At 42.9% G+C, this 15430-nt stretch overlaps 1 protein-coding gene across 1 annotated transcript in view; it reads right to left on the bottom strand.

Moving 5' to 3' along the window:
* Window positions 1-1794: 1794 nt before the first annotated feature.
* The window catches only part of CCDC148 (coiled-coil domain containing 148), a 42313-nt gene continuing 28677 nt past the window's right edge, over window positions 1795-15430 (bottom strand). Inside the window, exons 11-15 of the mRNA XM_021543447.2 lie at window positions 7630-7770; window positions 6320-6438; window positions 5068-5185; window positions 3392-3532; window positions 1795-2385 (exon numbers count right to left, since the gene is read on the bottom strand). Of these exons, the coding sequence (XP_021399122.2) occupies window positions 2239-2385; window positions 3392-3532; window positions 5068-5185; window positions 6320-6438; window positions 7630-7770 (666 nt within the window). The 3' untranslated portion in view covers window positions 1795-2238. The remainder of the gene's footprint in view (window positions 2386-3391; window positions 3533-5067; window positions 5186-6319; window positions 6439-7629; window positions 7771-15430) is intronic.

Below are 15430 nucleotides of genomic sequence, written 5' to 3'. Positions count from 1 at the left end.
GTAGAGCAGAGCTGCAGGTTCCATCCTCCTTACCACCTGTGCTGGCAGCATCTTCCGGCTGTAGAGCAGAGCTGCAGGTTCCTCACTCCTGCCTCCAGCTGCCCAAAAGGACTATCCTGTTAGGGTCACTCCTGTCCACAGCGTTCTTCCAGGAAGGAGATCCCTTTGTGCTTAAAGACAAAGCCTAAATAAATAACATGAAAGTTTATCCGTATTTGTAACCATTATTCTTACTGCTGTTACAAAGGCCGTTCAGATTTTCATTCCTACTGTATTTAAAGATGTCACAAACAGGCACATGCCAGCCAGAATTTGAGTACATGAGGGACACCACAGCACCCAGCCGTGGTCAGCTGAGGAGCTCACCTTCGGGCACTGCTTGACATTAAAGACACTTTTCTCACTACCAAAATTCACAAATAAGTAGTCTATCTTGAAACCAAGTAACTTAATTTTCACAGAGAAATTCTCATCAAGCTTTGTAAAAGTGTGATTGAGAGTGAACTGCCCATGCTTCATTCCTGGCATAAAGACACCTGAGCTCTGAACTGCCAGTCCTACCCAGCCAAACCCACAAAGCAGGGCTACAAGAGGTGTGGGTTGAGAAGCCTATTTATCATTACCAAGTTTAAAATTACTATTTTCATGTGTGCAACTTGGAAGATTTTTTTTTTTTTGTACGTGTAGAAAGATTTATCATTAAAATCAATGTCATTATAAGGATCTCCATTTCCTGAAGGGTTCTGATCAGTTGTGACCAATGCTAAAGTGAGGATTATGAAGTAGGGTGAAACATCCACCTCCTTCCCACAGGAGCAGGAAAGAGATGTCTGGCCAGGCTGGGGAGCAGCCAAGGGGTCTCCTGGCATGAGCAGCCTTGGTAGTGCTGTGTGAAATACCCTTTTATTGACCTGCATGTTCTCCATGTTCCACTGTTATGTGAAACCCCACCCAAAATCCTCATTCTGGCCTCACTGTATCACTAAAGGCCCTGACTTATCATTGTACTGAGGTAGCCCAGACTTTATAGACTTCTACTCAGTCTCTACCCTGAGAAATTACAGACATGAAAATAACCACAAGTCTCAGTCTAAAAATCTATGCCTGCTATTTCCAACCCAATGTCTGCTCCCTCTAAACTTTCTTTTTAATTAACATCTTGGTATTTATAAAATATGACAACTATAATTTCAATTTCAGTGTTGCAATTTTTTTATCCTGTAGGTCTGCTTTTAAAGGCAAGGGGGAAAAAAAATCAAGTGCCTAGGTTTGGGATTATGCCTTTCTGGGAATTTTCTTGCAGCCAGTCTGTTCCCCACAGCAGAGCACTGCTGGTCTCCCCCCAGGAATATTCAAGGAATATCCCCACAGGAATAGCTGGTTTGAGGTGGCCAAGTGTGTTTTAAAAATAACGAGTTACCCCAAAGGAGCTACCAAAATAAAAAGCACAAATATACACAGAATTGTTAATTTTAGCACAAGCACATCAAGGTTGAGTCCAGAAGACATCACTCCCCCAGCTCAGGGCAGGCTTTGCAGCATTTCCCCACTAAACTCAGCCACAACACTGGCATTATGCTGCTCCTGGGCTGACCCTGTGCTTAGTCTCAGGAGTCCGTTACACCAGAAAATAAAGAGATAAAGATCCCAGCTCTATTTATAATTTATGCTGAAAAACTAATCTGCAATATGAAATTGAATGACTGGCTTGCAGTAAATATGATGCAGCAAGTTATCTTCTAAATATAGACAAAGGTTTAAGTTTCATCTTATAAACAAGGAATATTAGAAACATTCATGGCAATTAAGATTTTATAATGAAAAGAATCAAATTCTCAAGAAACCTTGAAAGAAAATAGTGGGATTTATTCACGTAATATAATAAAATCTAAAGCAACTGTTGTGCAAAGCTATTTTGGACTTCTGCTGCCAATTAAATCCCAAGAATTCATACTCAAGGTGCTGCACATCAGATTGGCCTGGTCTGTGTGTAGGAGTCTTTAAGCAAGGTGTCCCAGCTCCCAGGGACATGGGCAAGCCCACTCCAGGAACACGGAGCCCAGCCTTCTCCAGACCCACACCGGGCAGGTGTAACGTGGTGCAGCACAGCTCACGAGGGAATGGCTGCACACACTGGGAACTGAGCAGTTCTAGGACAACCCAAGGGAATTTAAGGCTTGCGTACTGTGGGCCAGACCAGAGCTCTAATGCTGCTAAGCCCCTCAGATGAGATGTGCTCTACATTTTAAAAGCTGTAGATTCCATGTCTCTTCTTGGAAGCTTTGGTGGTGGAAGTTTAGACAAAACTTCTCTTGCATAAACTGTTTTATGCAGTCCAGCTTCTCGGAGAGCGAGCTCAACACGGAGCCTGGGGTCAGAAATGACCTGTTAAAAAAAACACAGCAATGATCAACAGAAGCCAAAAAGCTCCCTGAGGAGCTGCTGCCTCTCCCATATTCTCCATGCACACAGCCCCAAGTGCAGCACAGACTTCAATCTCCTACTGGTTGTTCCTACAGCATCCAAGTGTTTCAAATGCCTTTATGATTTTTCTCACAGTGTCACCTTGGCCTTACATGGTAGTGCCACTTCCATTTGTCAGAATGACAATTAATATGAGGGAAATTAATTCTGGAATCTGTCAAAAGTTTATCTGACAAAATTTGTAAGCCTCTTTCCAATCCCTGTTGCATGGTCTGCAGTGGGACTGCACTGGAAGTACAAGGAAGAGTGACACATTGCTTCCAGTTCCAGCATCACCTCCCCAGTGCCCAGAGCTGCTGGGTACCAGCACTGGGCACACAATCCACAGCCCCTGAAGCTCTGGGAAGGAGCACGGGGATGTGCTGGTGGGGATCACATACTGCAGCTCGAGCAGCACCAAACCCGTCTGGAGTTGAAGCAGAAAGAAAATGCTGAGAATAAAGACATAGGACCCAAACATACATGTTCAAAGCATCTTTAAGATTTGTCAGAACCTCATACATTGGTCAGATTTGGGGAATTTTAATAACCAAACAAAACCCACATCTTTCCATTACTAAACTGAGAAGCTTTAACATGTCTTCAAATGGGCTTTGCTGGACAACTTTAGCTATAGACATTGTTAAATTTTATCTTATTCAGTGTCAAAAGAAAGCTTTTACACTGCAGGGTTGTACCATAGCTCTTCCCTTTTCATAAATAATTTTCGAATTCCAGAGTGGAAAGAATTGCAAATACATTGATTGAGCAGATAAGGAACAGTGAGGGAATTTAAAGGTATCAAGATGTTCCTTGAGTGCATTTGAAATTGAGGGAGCAGCCTCCTCAGCAGCCTGAGTGCTCTGAAACACGAGTACAGGCAGTTCAGTTCCTGATTCACTTACACAGCACGATTACAGCCCATTACCTGCTCTTCACTGTACGTGTGCAACTTGAACAGGGGCTGCTGCAGCTCAAACTCCTCACTGGTTCCAATGCCCATCCGAGCTTTTGATGCCACCGTGTCAGCCACTGCTCTGGCTGGATCTAATTTTGCAACAATGGCAACCTAAAGACACAGCGTGAAAGTAACAATTACTCTGCAGAGCTAAGGCGAGAGCAGGTCGTTATCGGGAGCACCCCCGTTGAGAACACCATTATTCAGTGTCTTTGCAGTGACCCTGTAACAGCGACACAGGGTCCCAGCTGCAGAGGCGGCCTGGGCACAAGGACATGTGAGAGAAGCAACAGCACCCTGAGCTCTGCAACAGACACTGGCATGAGCTCCAGTGTCCAACCCAGCAGCCTCAAAATTCTGCAATACCCACAATTCCTGGAACTCCAGACTTTCTTCTTTTTCTTTCAATAGGAATAAAAGTGTTCGGGGTGATAGTTCACAATTTTACAGAGTCACGGGCAGCAGCATTGAGTGATATGCCCCAAATAACACAACTCTGTTTTTTTTTTCTGAAGTGCATCTGCTTTAACTGTGTAATTTCCTGTAGCAAGATCAATATCAAAGACTCCCAGACACTGTATTGTGCCAGTTAATATTTTTTCATTGTTTACATTGTTTGTGTTAAAATATTCAGATACAGACTAATACTACTTTGGAAAAATACAGAAAGATGCACAAGCAAAATAGCTAAAGTCAGAAGCCCATATGAAGAATGGCTAAAACCAGAAAAAAATACTTTAAATTGCATACAATAGTTTTTTCATCCATCTCTTTAATAAAATATCACCTTTGTATTTACAGGCTGCCAAAATCTACAGACCAAATTACTTTAGTAAAGATCTTCCCCTCCTGCCCCTGCCATAAAAACATTGTACATACTTTATGAAGCAGGATTTCATTAGTGTGAAACAGAGAATAGATGTTGATCAGAGAAGTATGATGAAGTGGGTGTATCAACATCCCAGGCAAAGGCCCTTCTAGAAGCATTTTCTACTCTGGTAAGAGAATTGACTCAGTGGGAAGAGCTCAACAGATCATGACTACCAACCAGCCTCTTTGGAGAAAAAAACAAGGAGATTACATACAAAAATGTAACTTAAGACAAAATTACTCTTTCAAAAGTCAGCAGTATAAAAAAAAAATAACCCTAGCACTACTTTTACTATGACATTAGAAGCATTAGTAAGTATTTTATGGGTGTCTTTTTAAAAGTAATGTGCAAAAGTTATAGAGACTCAAATATCTCTGAAGAAAAGTCACCCAAGGTGTACAAGTTTTCAGAATTTAAAAATAATATAAATTACTCATAAATCTTGCCTTAGACTCAAGGCAGACTTAAGGTTATTAGAACAAACAAAATGCAGAAAAAATCACAGAAGAAAAATCACATCTGACCTGGAAAAAAAACCCTTCTCTATCTCCTCTCTAATATCAGCAGCTCCTACAGTACAATTTAATGTCATAATGTTCCTGTTGTCAGAGCTACAAAGGACACAGGATTTATAACAGGAGGGAATTACTATTGGTCGGAGCTAACGTGCCTTTTACCTTGTTCCTTTATTTGCTTTTGAGAGATTGTTCTTTTATCTTTGCCTGCCTGGCAGCGGGTGCCGGTGGCAGTGCGTGTGAACCCAGGGCCAGCCCACCTGCTGCCGGAGCGCTTCCAGGCGCTTCTCCTTCTCCTCCTCCTGCCGGGCCTGGAGCAGGGCCAGCTCCTTCTTCTCCTGCAGCCGCTTCTCCAGCAAGGCTCGTCGGAACTGCACCCTGTGAGCACACGAACACGCCTGGCAGTGGCACCGCCACATTCTCCTGCTGCCAGCCAGTTCAGCTCCAAAGCTGCTCTGAGTCTCTCTAGACCTACCTGGTGAGGCCATGGTGGCTCATCAAAACACCCCAGAACGCAAAGGTGCTTTTTCGTTTCAATGTGCTCTTCTTGTTGGAGTTCTTTGGTTTGGGTTTTTTGGGGAAGGGGAGTTTGGGGGGTTGTGCTTTTCGATTTGTTTCTCGGTGGGTTTTGGTTGGTCAGTTGTCCTTTTAAACAACTTGGCTAACCTTTCATATTCCATGTCTAGACCACAGATTTTCTCTAGCATGCTTTATATAGCCCTGGTACTCTTTTTTTCTCCCCCATTTTCTTTGCCAAGAAGAAATGTTCTCTCACATCTGTGTATGGCAGAAGAAATCTTTCCTATAACCCTTTCCATTAAAAGAAACACCTCACTCCCAGTCTTTTCACTGGAAAAAGAAAAAAAAATTGAGACTTACACCCTTCTTTCAAGGGAAGAAGCTGGAGGTTCACACCAGTAACTCCACAACTTTACCCACAGCACTACTGTGCTGCTCTAACTTTCACTGCAGGCATTTTTAGACTATTGTGCAGAGTCTGTTCCTTATGGAGCTATAGATATTTGTTGAGATGTCAGTCTTAGTCCTTCTACAGGAGTGGCCATGCATTAGCAAAGATGGAGTGTCATTGTCAGTAGGCAATGGCACAGCTATGAAATCCACACCCAGGGAAGGCAGACACCTTGGAAATACATACTCGACTGCATATCATGTTCCTAAGGTGGAATCAGTATGCAAAGTGAAAGTCTTTTTAATAAAAAGACCTAGAGAAGGTCTTATTACTCAGCTACATTTTATGACATTTAGTGTTTACAATGGTCTGAAATTTTGATGGATGTTAATTAATTAATTCAAACTGAAATAAATTGCAACTAGGATACGATCACCTGGAATGTAACCTTACTATATGGCTTGAAGCATTTGCTGAACAGGAAAGAAAAAAATATACTAATCCTCAATTTATTCTAAAAAAGAAAGTCAGGAGATCAAGGCAAATTAGGTTATAAGAAGATCCTATTGATACTAAAGGTATTCACATTTGATTTATTTTACCTTTCTTTGTCTTTGGCTGCTTGTTCAGCCATTAATTTTCTCAATTTCTCCAGATGTTGTAGATCTCTCTCCTCCTGTTCTAGCCACTTGAGCTCTTTCTCAGCCCAGTATTTTTTCAGCTAGAGTTTGACCAAATACAGCAAACAAATTAACACTCATTCCAAAGGCCAGACAGTGAGAACAAGCGCATTAAGTTAGAGATTCCAACTTCGATCCTTTTAGAATAAAATTTCTATTTAGAGAACTACAAGGTAACAGAATTTTTACTAGGAGAGCAAGAGGATGTGGAGCCCCCACAAAAAAAGTAGTAAAATTAGACTGTGACCACTAATTTGAATATATTTTTCTACCACAATTTGAATATATTTTTCTACCACTTCCATTCTGCTTGCATTCCCCAGAAAAGCAGCTGTACTATAAGGTTATCAGCCCTTTTAAGGATCTAGGATGTATAATACTCCAATGAAACATATGACTGCTGACCCCAAACAGCTGCTTTCCCATCTGTGCATAAGCAGAGGGCTGCTCTATGTAGACATTACACTCAGCAAGAGAAAAGTTTGCACAGCCAGAATATTTACAGATAATATTGGTGGTGGTTGAGTCTTTAAACCTCTTCCTTCCCTGTGGTTTCAGAGCCACCTGCCACTACAAACACTGTGTGTGCAAAGGCAAATATACAGAAAGAGCTGGAACAAAAAGAGAAGCAGCAGCAAACCCTCACTAAATGTCCTTCTCTGTGCCACTGGACTCGGAGGTAAAGTCTCAGTGGAACAACCACACGCATTTCTGCTTTCTAAAGCATTACATTCACTACAGTGCATTTCTGAGTGTCTGTTAAGTTGCATCCAAGGCATTTCCCAAGGAGTCAGCACACAAGCCCTGGGAACACTGTCCCCTCAGGGGTGCCCCTGCAGCTGTGCTGCACTGCAGGCACTGTGCTGCCAGGCTCCCCTGCTGCATTGCAGCACACAGCTGCAGCACTGGCAGCTTCCTGAGGCTGCCATGCTGCTCAAAGCACAGCCCTGTGCAGTCAGACCCGCCATGCCTCTGTGCTTGTTTTGTGACAGACACTGTCACTTGCTGAGGCTTTTTTTCCTAAGAAATGCAATAGAGTAACATAACTGGTGTGTCAGCTCAGGCAGCTTTAGAGTTGAAATGGACAGGAGAAAGACCTGACTAACCATTTGCTCATCTCTAAACCAATACATATTACTTTACAAGAATACGTATGCTATGAGATCAGCTATAGATTTTAGAAGCAATGGTACACATTAACATATGCAAAAATGTATAAAGGTTTCTCATACTTTCTCTTTATCCTGAGCTCTACGAATGGTTTCCTGTTCTCTCTGTAGCCTTTCTCTCTCATTTTCCTTTTCTTTTCTTCTGGCAGCTAAAGCAGCTTCTAGTTTAGCAGCTTCTTCCTGCTGTGCTTTCCACTGTAGAACCTGGAAGAAGCAGTTGAAGAGCTAGTCCTGCAGCAGACTGTGCAACACTGATCCTGCCAAGCTGAGACTGGGAAGGAAACTCATGTAATCTGCTTACAAAGTAAATTTGATAATCTTAGCAACAACACAACCATTTAGCAAACACCACCTTGCTGCATGTTCATGTGCAGTTCCCAACTGATAATAACTGATAACATGCAATAAAATCACACATGAAAAGGTTTTAGGCAAAATTGCTAAAACCTTCTCAGTAATTCACATCTCCCTTCAGCACTTAGGACCTATGAACGAATGGAGACCAAGAGTCACAGAGCAGAGTGCATTTGCAGCCTTTGGCACAGGCACTCCTGTAAAAGCACCTTGCTCACACCCAGGGCTCACTCCAGTGACAGGGACTTCAGCTCTGTCAGCACAGCTGGTGCAGCCCAGCCTGGGACCCCTGCTCAGAGCCCATGGGGTCCTGCATGCCTGGCACCCACTCCTCTGTGGGAAGAGAGGCAGTGCTGCCTGGCACAGCAGGATGGGGCTACACTCCCTACACCCCTTGCTGCAGGGCCTGCCACACTTCCTAACAAAACTTCCCGGGGGCAGCATGGACCACCCAGCCCAGCATGCCAAAAATCCATTCCTGACACCATCCTGACTGTGCTGGTTAAAGGAGACAGCTTGTCCCAACACCTGGCCACAGGCAGGGACTCACCTGCCAGCATTGCCCCAATGCACCTCAGTGCTGCCACAAGCAGTTGTGTGCTCATGTTTCACACTGCTTTCTACAGGATCAATCATATCTCCTTTTTGTTGGCTTGCCAGCTCTTTTTGTAATGGATTTGTCAAGCACTAACAGAACTCTGCCTTCCTCTAGCGAATAAGCATTGCAGCCATTTTTCAGCTGCATTTCTACACTACAGCACTTTAATACAAAGACTTGAAAATGCTTATAATTTTTCCACCTTAAGTGCATTTCACTGGCTGTGTGTGCAGATTATTAATTCTTCTGGTTTGCGCTTATAAAAGATGTCCTGTTTAGAAATTCAGCACTCCCCATGGTCCAAGGTTCTCAGAGAGCTTCATCCCTGAACGATGCCATGCTTACCCTGCTTCTTGCTACAATAACAATTATACTTTTTTCTTTGCAATACACTGAACTTCTCATGGAGTGCAGGCAAAATGATAACATGAAAAGAACCTGAAAATGCAGAGGGTGTAACGAGGACAGAGCCAGGCTCTTCCAGAGGTGCCCAGTGACAGGGGTGGGAAAACAACAGGCACAGATTGAAACACCTGAAATTCCAATGCATTCATCACTTCCCTGCTGAGAGGCTTGATGAACGCTAGAACATGCTGACCAGGGCTGCTTAAACCTGGATTCCACACAGTCACCAGCTGTACCTGACCTGCTTGGGTGGGAGTGACCTCAGGGTCTGGAGAGGTCCCTTCAGCCGCAGCTTCAACACCCGAATCAAGCTTCCCACACACTTGAAACTTGTGACACCAGGGCTGTCGAAATTGAAATTTTCATGTAGCAATTTTGGCAGCAGCCTGCTCATGCAGTTTAGTGGTTTAAGAATTGAAAATAAAATGCTAAATTGTTTCAGTTACCCTTCACTTGCCACCTTAATGAACTCAAAAAAATTATTTGAAAACGAGTCAGAAGAACATGCAATCCTTTCTACCTTGCTTTTGAAACAGACTGAAGCAAAACCATATATAGAAAGATTTAAAATCTAACAACAAGCAAGCAGGGAATGAAATCTGCAAAAAGCATACTCAGATTGGAGCTGGGATAAGCCACAGGAGCATTTGAAGAAGCTTTAAACTTCTGTAATAACATCACAGATTTTCTCAACTGATATGAGGTAACAGATTATGTAACAAAAAAAATTGCTTTTTGTAAGCCTGGATTTCCCTACATCCTGCTTCCCACTCCTTTCAAATGCTGTCCAATACTGAGGTCAGTGCCAGCGGGTGCAGTTCATGATGCAGCTTCAGTTCCCTCCATGTCTGAGAACTCTCCTGATCCTCTAGTGGTCTTTGGATATTCATTTATGCATTAACCAGGGACTTGTTTGGTTGTTTGATTGCAGCCATTAGTAAACTGGTCTCAACAACAGCTGTATTTCCCTGATGCTTCAGGGGAACCAGTGCCTGGAAATGCCCATGGAGAACAGAGAGGGCCCTGCAGGGAGTCTGGGACATGTCAACTGCCTGAGGGAAGCAAAGCACACTGAAGCAGTGAGCAGACACAGACACTAATCTGTCCTGAAATCATCTCAAGCCTCCCTATTAACCCATTTCATTAGCAGCAGTTTGCATGGTGTGTGTGGCACCCCACCCCTGTGCCACCATCACCTTCTGGTGTTGTTTCCACGCAGTTCTTTCCTCACAGCCTTTTGATCCAAATCAGAAATCAGTATTGGGGCACAATCTAGGTTTCTGACAGGTTATGTACAAACAAATGAGCATAACCAAGCATCAAATTCAGAACTTCACTAAGCTGACAAAGCATTACTCACACAGTAGTGTTCCCCAGACAGAAGCGATAGGCCAGTAATTCAGTGTGTATCTCCACTCCTACAATGCTCCCTACTCTGCCCTAAATCACTACTAACACATACATTTACTCAGGGGGTAGAACATGCTTTCCATTTTTCATATTTCAACACTGAATCTACTTTTTTGTTTTTTAGTTAGGATTTTAAATGTATGAGCCCAAGACCAATCAGAAAAAAGGGTAACAAGGATACCAGAGGAGAGTTTCACTGTACCATACTTGTTTACAATACTCAGTTATTATTTTCTGTATTCAGCACATGAAATTAGTTTAGATTATCTCTGCTCCATCCCATGTTTGTCTAATCCTCGCCCTTTTCATTAGGGCAAAAGAAGAATGATTTCCTTTAAAGAAAATTATAATTGTGACAAAAAAGGACATAATTGAAACAAACACCACACACACACACAAAAACCCCCAACAAAACAAAACGGGACATTAGTAAAATCCAGAAAATCAATGCATGCAAAATAGGATATGTGACTCTGATTCTGTAGGCTGGCCTTAATGACATGGCTTTTCCTAGAAGAAGAATTGGAATCATATAGGATAAAATGTTCTTAACAGAGCAGAGGTAGAGTGAAGTGTAAGAAGTAACAAAAATTCAACATTAACCAGGTGATTCAAATACCATATATTTCAATTTTAAACCACATTTGAACATTAAAATCCTCTGTGCTCGAGAGCAGTTCCAGTCTCACAGCCCCAGATCACTTTGTGTGCCAGGCAGGGGAATCCACATCTTCAAGAGGTGGCAAGAGATGTTCCCAAACCAGTGCTGTCCACGTGGTGACAGATTGAAAATGAGGACCTGGACTCTGGCTCGTGGTGAGCCAGGACAGAGCAAAGCCTGAGCTGCATTTCCTGCTCTGGGCAGTCCCACCCTGGCACTGCTGAGGAACAGCACCAGGCTGGGCAAGCTCTGCAGGGAGCATCTCCTGCTTCTGCTGCTCCAAAGGGACCACCTGGTGCTGAATTGCCAGAGTTCCTACACCTGCTGCATTCATCAGGATTTCATCTCCAGAGGCAAGATCATGCAGGCCTGGAGAACAAAAAACCTCCCAAACAATAATTCTGCTTTACTGCAGCAACAATCTGCCCACAGACTGCACAAAAAAAATGTAACATGTTCTTGATTGCATTCTTCCATTCCTATGAGCTCAAAATCAGAAGGGTATATTTTACTGTATCAACAGTAAATATTTTATTTAAATATTAAAAAAATCTTGGGAGTTAAACTAATATTGAAAATACACTGAAACCTGGCTTTCCCATTGCCTGTTCCACAAAACAGTTTTCATTTTAGCAGTACAAGCACTGCCAACATTAGGTTCTGAAAGTTTTTAATTACAAATGGCATTTTAAGTACATTTCACAGTTCATGCATTATTAGAGGAGTTTTTGCCAAGTGAATTATTAAATTGCTGTGTTGAACAGAATGCATACACACCTTTTTTCAGTTCATTATTTCAATATTGCATATAACAATAATGTAAATTGCACTACAAACTAATTAAAGTAATAAATTAGTTCTTTCACTGTAACATCTGAATAGCAATAATGTACTTACCATTCACCTAATGTTACAGATACAACTCTTTTAAAGACAAAATGATGCACAATACCACAGCATCATGTAAGGTTTTCTCTTCAAGCAGAAATGACTTTTTATAACCAGACCTTGAAGCTGCCTGTGGTGACACAAGAGGTGGCATCAAGCTCCTCAGCTGGTATACAGGAGCACAGGGCAGCTGGCTGCAGTCAGGAGGCAAAGGTTGAGCAGGGGCAACCTCAGCTTTGGAAATTGAGGAAAATGTGCACAAGGAACCAAAAGGATGTAAAATCCTGGGAGGAATAGTGTCAGAAATTACTACCTAGAGCTCATATCACTCTGTGCCACACAGACATACTAAGCTTGTAGAACCCAAGTTCTGAGCAAAAGTTCCCAGTAACTGTGTGATAAAGCCAGTACTGTTTGTCATAACTGAAGGCATAAAAGGAAAATCCTCTGAGATTGCACTCTGATGTTTTCTAGCTCACTTTTTCAGCCATGACACAATCTAAATACTCTTCTAGTATCTCACAGAGTTTTATTAATCTTTGAATCTTTTCTGCTCATCTTTCCTTAATTATACTATGGTTTGCAATTTTCATTTTCTTCTTCAAATTGTCCACAATTGATTCTATAAATCCCTGGGAAAAAAATGTAGGGGGTCTCTTCAAGAAAAATAACTTCACAAGTTAAGATTCTATATGGTAGGAAAAAAAAAAAAAAAACCACAAAAAAGAAGAAACACAAAATTTGGCTAGCCATGGAAGCCCATGGCAGAACAGAGGCAGCCTATTCATGGTGGGACCACAGGAACACAACAGCCACAGGTCAGGGCTGCATGGTCACAAACAGCAAATGGGATTATGGACAACTAGAAATTCAAATACTTTTTAAAGGAATTCAGTATTTTAAGAGTCCCTTGCATAAAAAAAGAAAACACACAATGCGTCTCCCCACGTTTGTGCCACAGTTCCCACAGGCTGTTGTACAAAGCAGGTGGGAGATCCCAGTGAGCCAGAGGCACAGAGCACCAGTCCATGCTTCCCAGGCTGCCTGAGCTCAGTGTGAGGCTGTGCACACCACGTGCACCAAAAACCAGTCCAAGTACCAAGAACATTGCTATTGTTGCTATTGGGTGGCAAAGCTCCATGTTGGGCTACTGAAGGTGCCCTCAGACCACAGGACAAGTCCAGCAGCTTTTGGGTGAGTCCAGGCAGAGCCTGAGCAGCCACTGAGAAGCAGGAAATGAGCTCTGGAAAGGATGAGCAGTGTGCTGTACAAGACCAGCATCGGCTGCCTTCCACAGCACTGCTCAGTCATCTCAGACTCTCCCACAGCTGCTCACACTGCGCTCAGGAGAGAGAAAGCTGGGAGCCAGGACAGTCCAAAAGCACCCAGAGATGTGCATGTTCAGGTAACCACAGTGATCCACTGCCCAAACCAGCTCCAGCCCTCTCCTGTCCTTCCCAGCCTCCATGCATCATCACCATCTCCCCCGCTCAGGGTCTTGCTGAATATAGAACTGAGAGTTATCTCATTTATGGCAAGTCAGACATACCTCTTGGTTCTTCCAGATGGAAGCCACAAGGCACAGAGAGGGGAAAATGCCTCTCAATTGCAAATTTGGATTTAAACCACGTCAACTATGACATTTTTCCTTAACATTTTTAAAATAAGGGCTGCATCCAGAGAATAAGCTGGTGACCAAAGGAATTCTGTTTGTAGAGAAAAGGCCATTTTAGAGCTATGCCTTTCTAGTGTGTTCTAAAAAAGAGAAAAAAACAAAGCAGATGTAAAAGGTGATTAAGTCATAAGAAGATTCATGCTGAAGAAATAGCAGGACTCCAACATCAGCCCTTCAGTAAAGATATTGCTCTCAGTCCAGCTCCTAATGGGCACATCATCAACAAGGAAGATGATTTTGTTTAGATTTGGAAAACCTTTTATTTCCCTACACATTGCTTTCTCTCTCCTCTGGAACTGGTCAAACTGAGATCACTACAAGATTAACATGGAAAACTCATTAAAAGGTGACTTTCAATGCCAACAGTGCAGCCTCTTTACTTGCAAAGTAGCTCAGCCATTCATACTTCAGATAGAAGCAGCACATGCTGATCAGAGTCTCTTGCCTGAGCAACTCCTGACGTGCACAAGAAAAGGAAATATTTTTAAGAAAATGGGAGGGAAACGTAGAAGAAAAAAAAAGTTAAGGACCCAGTCTCCCATAGAAAAGTAAGAATTAAGTCAATTTCTCTGAAGAGTAATAGAAGTTAAACACATAAATCCCACTTGGGTTAATGGGATAATAAATCACTTGGATTTAAATATTTTACAAATTAAACAGGACTATAGAAGTTACAAAACAAACATTTTTTTTAAAGTCAGTAACTGCATGGAAATGTCAATCCAACAACTACTAAAAAGTAGCGTAATTCTTTTCCAAAAAAAGTGATTTTTTTCAAACATACTTGCATTCACCCACAATTTCTCAAGACAAACTCTAGTTCACCTGCTCAAACTCTTCACTGTGTGCCAGGAGTAGGGAGAGGGTAAGGGATGGATGCTGTAGCCATGCCCATCTGCAGGACAGAGCTGCTGTAGGACCTGCTCTGCTGGGCCCCGGCGCTGGACAAAGGTGGGGTTTGGGCAGCGCCAGCCCTGCTGGCAGCAGATGCCAAGCGCAGGAGCCCCAGCAGCTGTGCACACGCAGCCCCCCAGCACTGGGGAGGGTCTGTGCTGCACACGGGGCACCCCACACATTTCACAGCTCCAGGGAGGACCTGCTCACCAAGACTTCAGAAGTCACAAGCAACCACCCAACAAAGCCAACATTGTCAAGGAAACTGGGATGTATGGGAGACCTGCTGCTGATGTGTAATTGTAGTAACTGATAATAATAAAAAAAGACTTGCACTATTCAAAGCCACCACACACTGAAATATAAAATATTAACGGTGTTATTTCTGGAAATACAATAAGAATAGGAAGTGTAATGTGTGTATTCCTAAATGGAAAGCTAATGAGATGGGTGCCCCAGGGTGTGAATACTAGAGCTTATAAAAGGGGAAAAAAATTAAAGTGTATATTAAGAACAGTTCCCTGGAGTCTGAAATATTACGGGGCAGGGAGAGTTCATCCCAACAATATGAAAAAGCCATCACTTTTTAGATTTAGATAGTGCTTTTTTATAAGCATGGTACATATAACTTTTCTCAGGTGTCAGTAACCTCCTGAACCACCACAAAGGTCTTAAAAAGCAAATATGTCAGGGACTGCAGAAGGAGGTGGGAGAAGTTCAGATTTGCACAGGGGCTCCATATCATATATCCCCATCAAGCAGCAACAACCAGCAGAGCCACTGTTGTCCACGTTCTGTTCAGATGCTGATGGCAGAGCCCAGAGATGTGCTGCTGTCTGTGCTGCTGTGGCTCCATGCTCTGAACTCTGGGATCCGTTACACTCGCAGCATTCAAACCCCACGCACAGTCCGAGCGGTAACTACAAACGCCAGCTGCCCATGGAGGGGCTGTCTCCAACAGCTGCTCAGCAGAGAAGGC

This window comes from Lonchura striata, chromosome 8 (genome assembly GCF_046129695.1).
Source record: "Lonchura striata isolate bLonStr1 chromosome 8, bLonStr1.mat, whole genome shotgun sequence".
Classification (NCBI taxonomy): Eukaryota; Metazoa; Chordata; class Aves; order Passeriformes; family Estrildidae; genus Lonchura; species Lonchura striata.
Note: the sequence above shows the minus strand (reverse complement) of the source record. Positions and strands in the feature narration are given on the sequence as shown.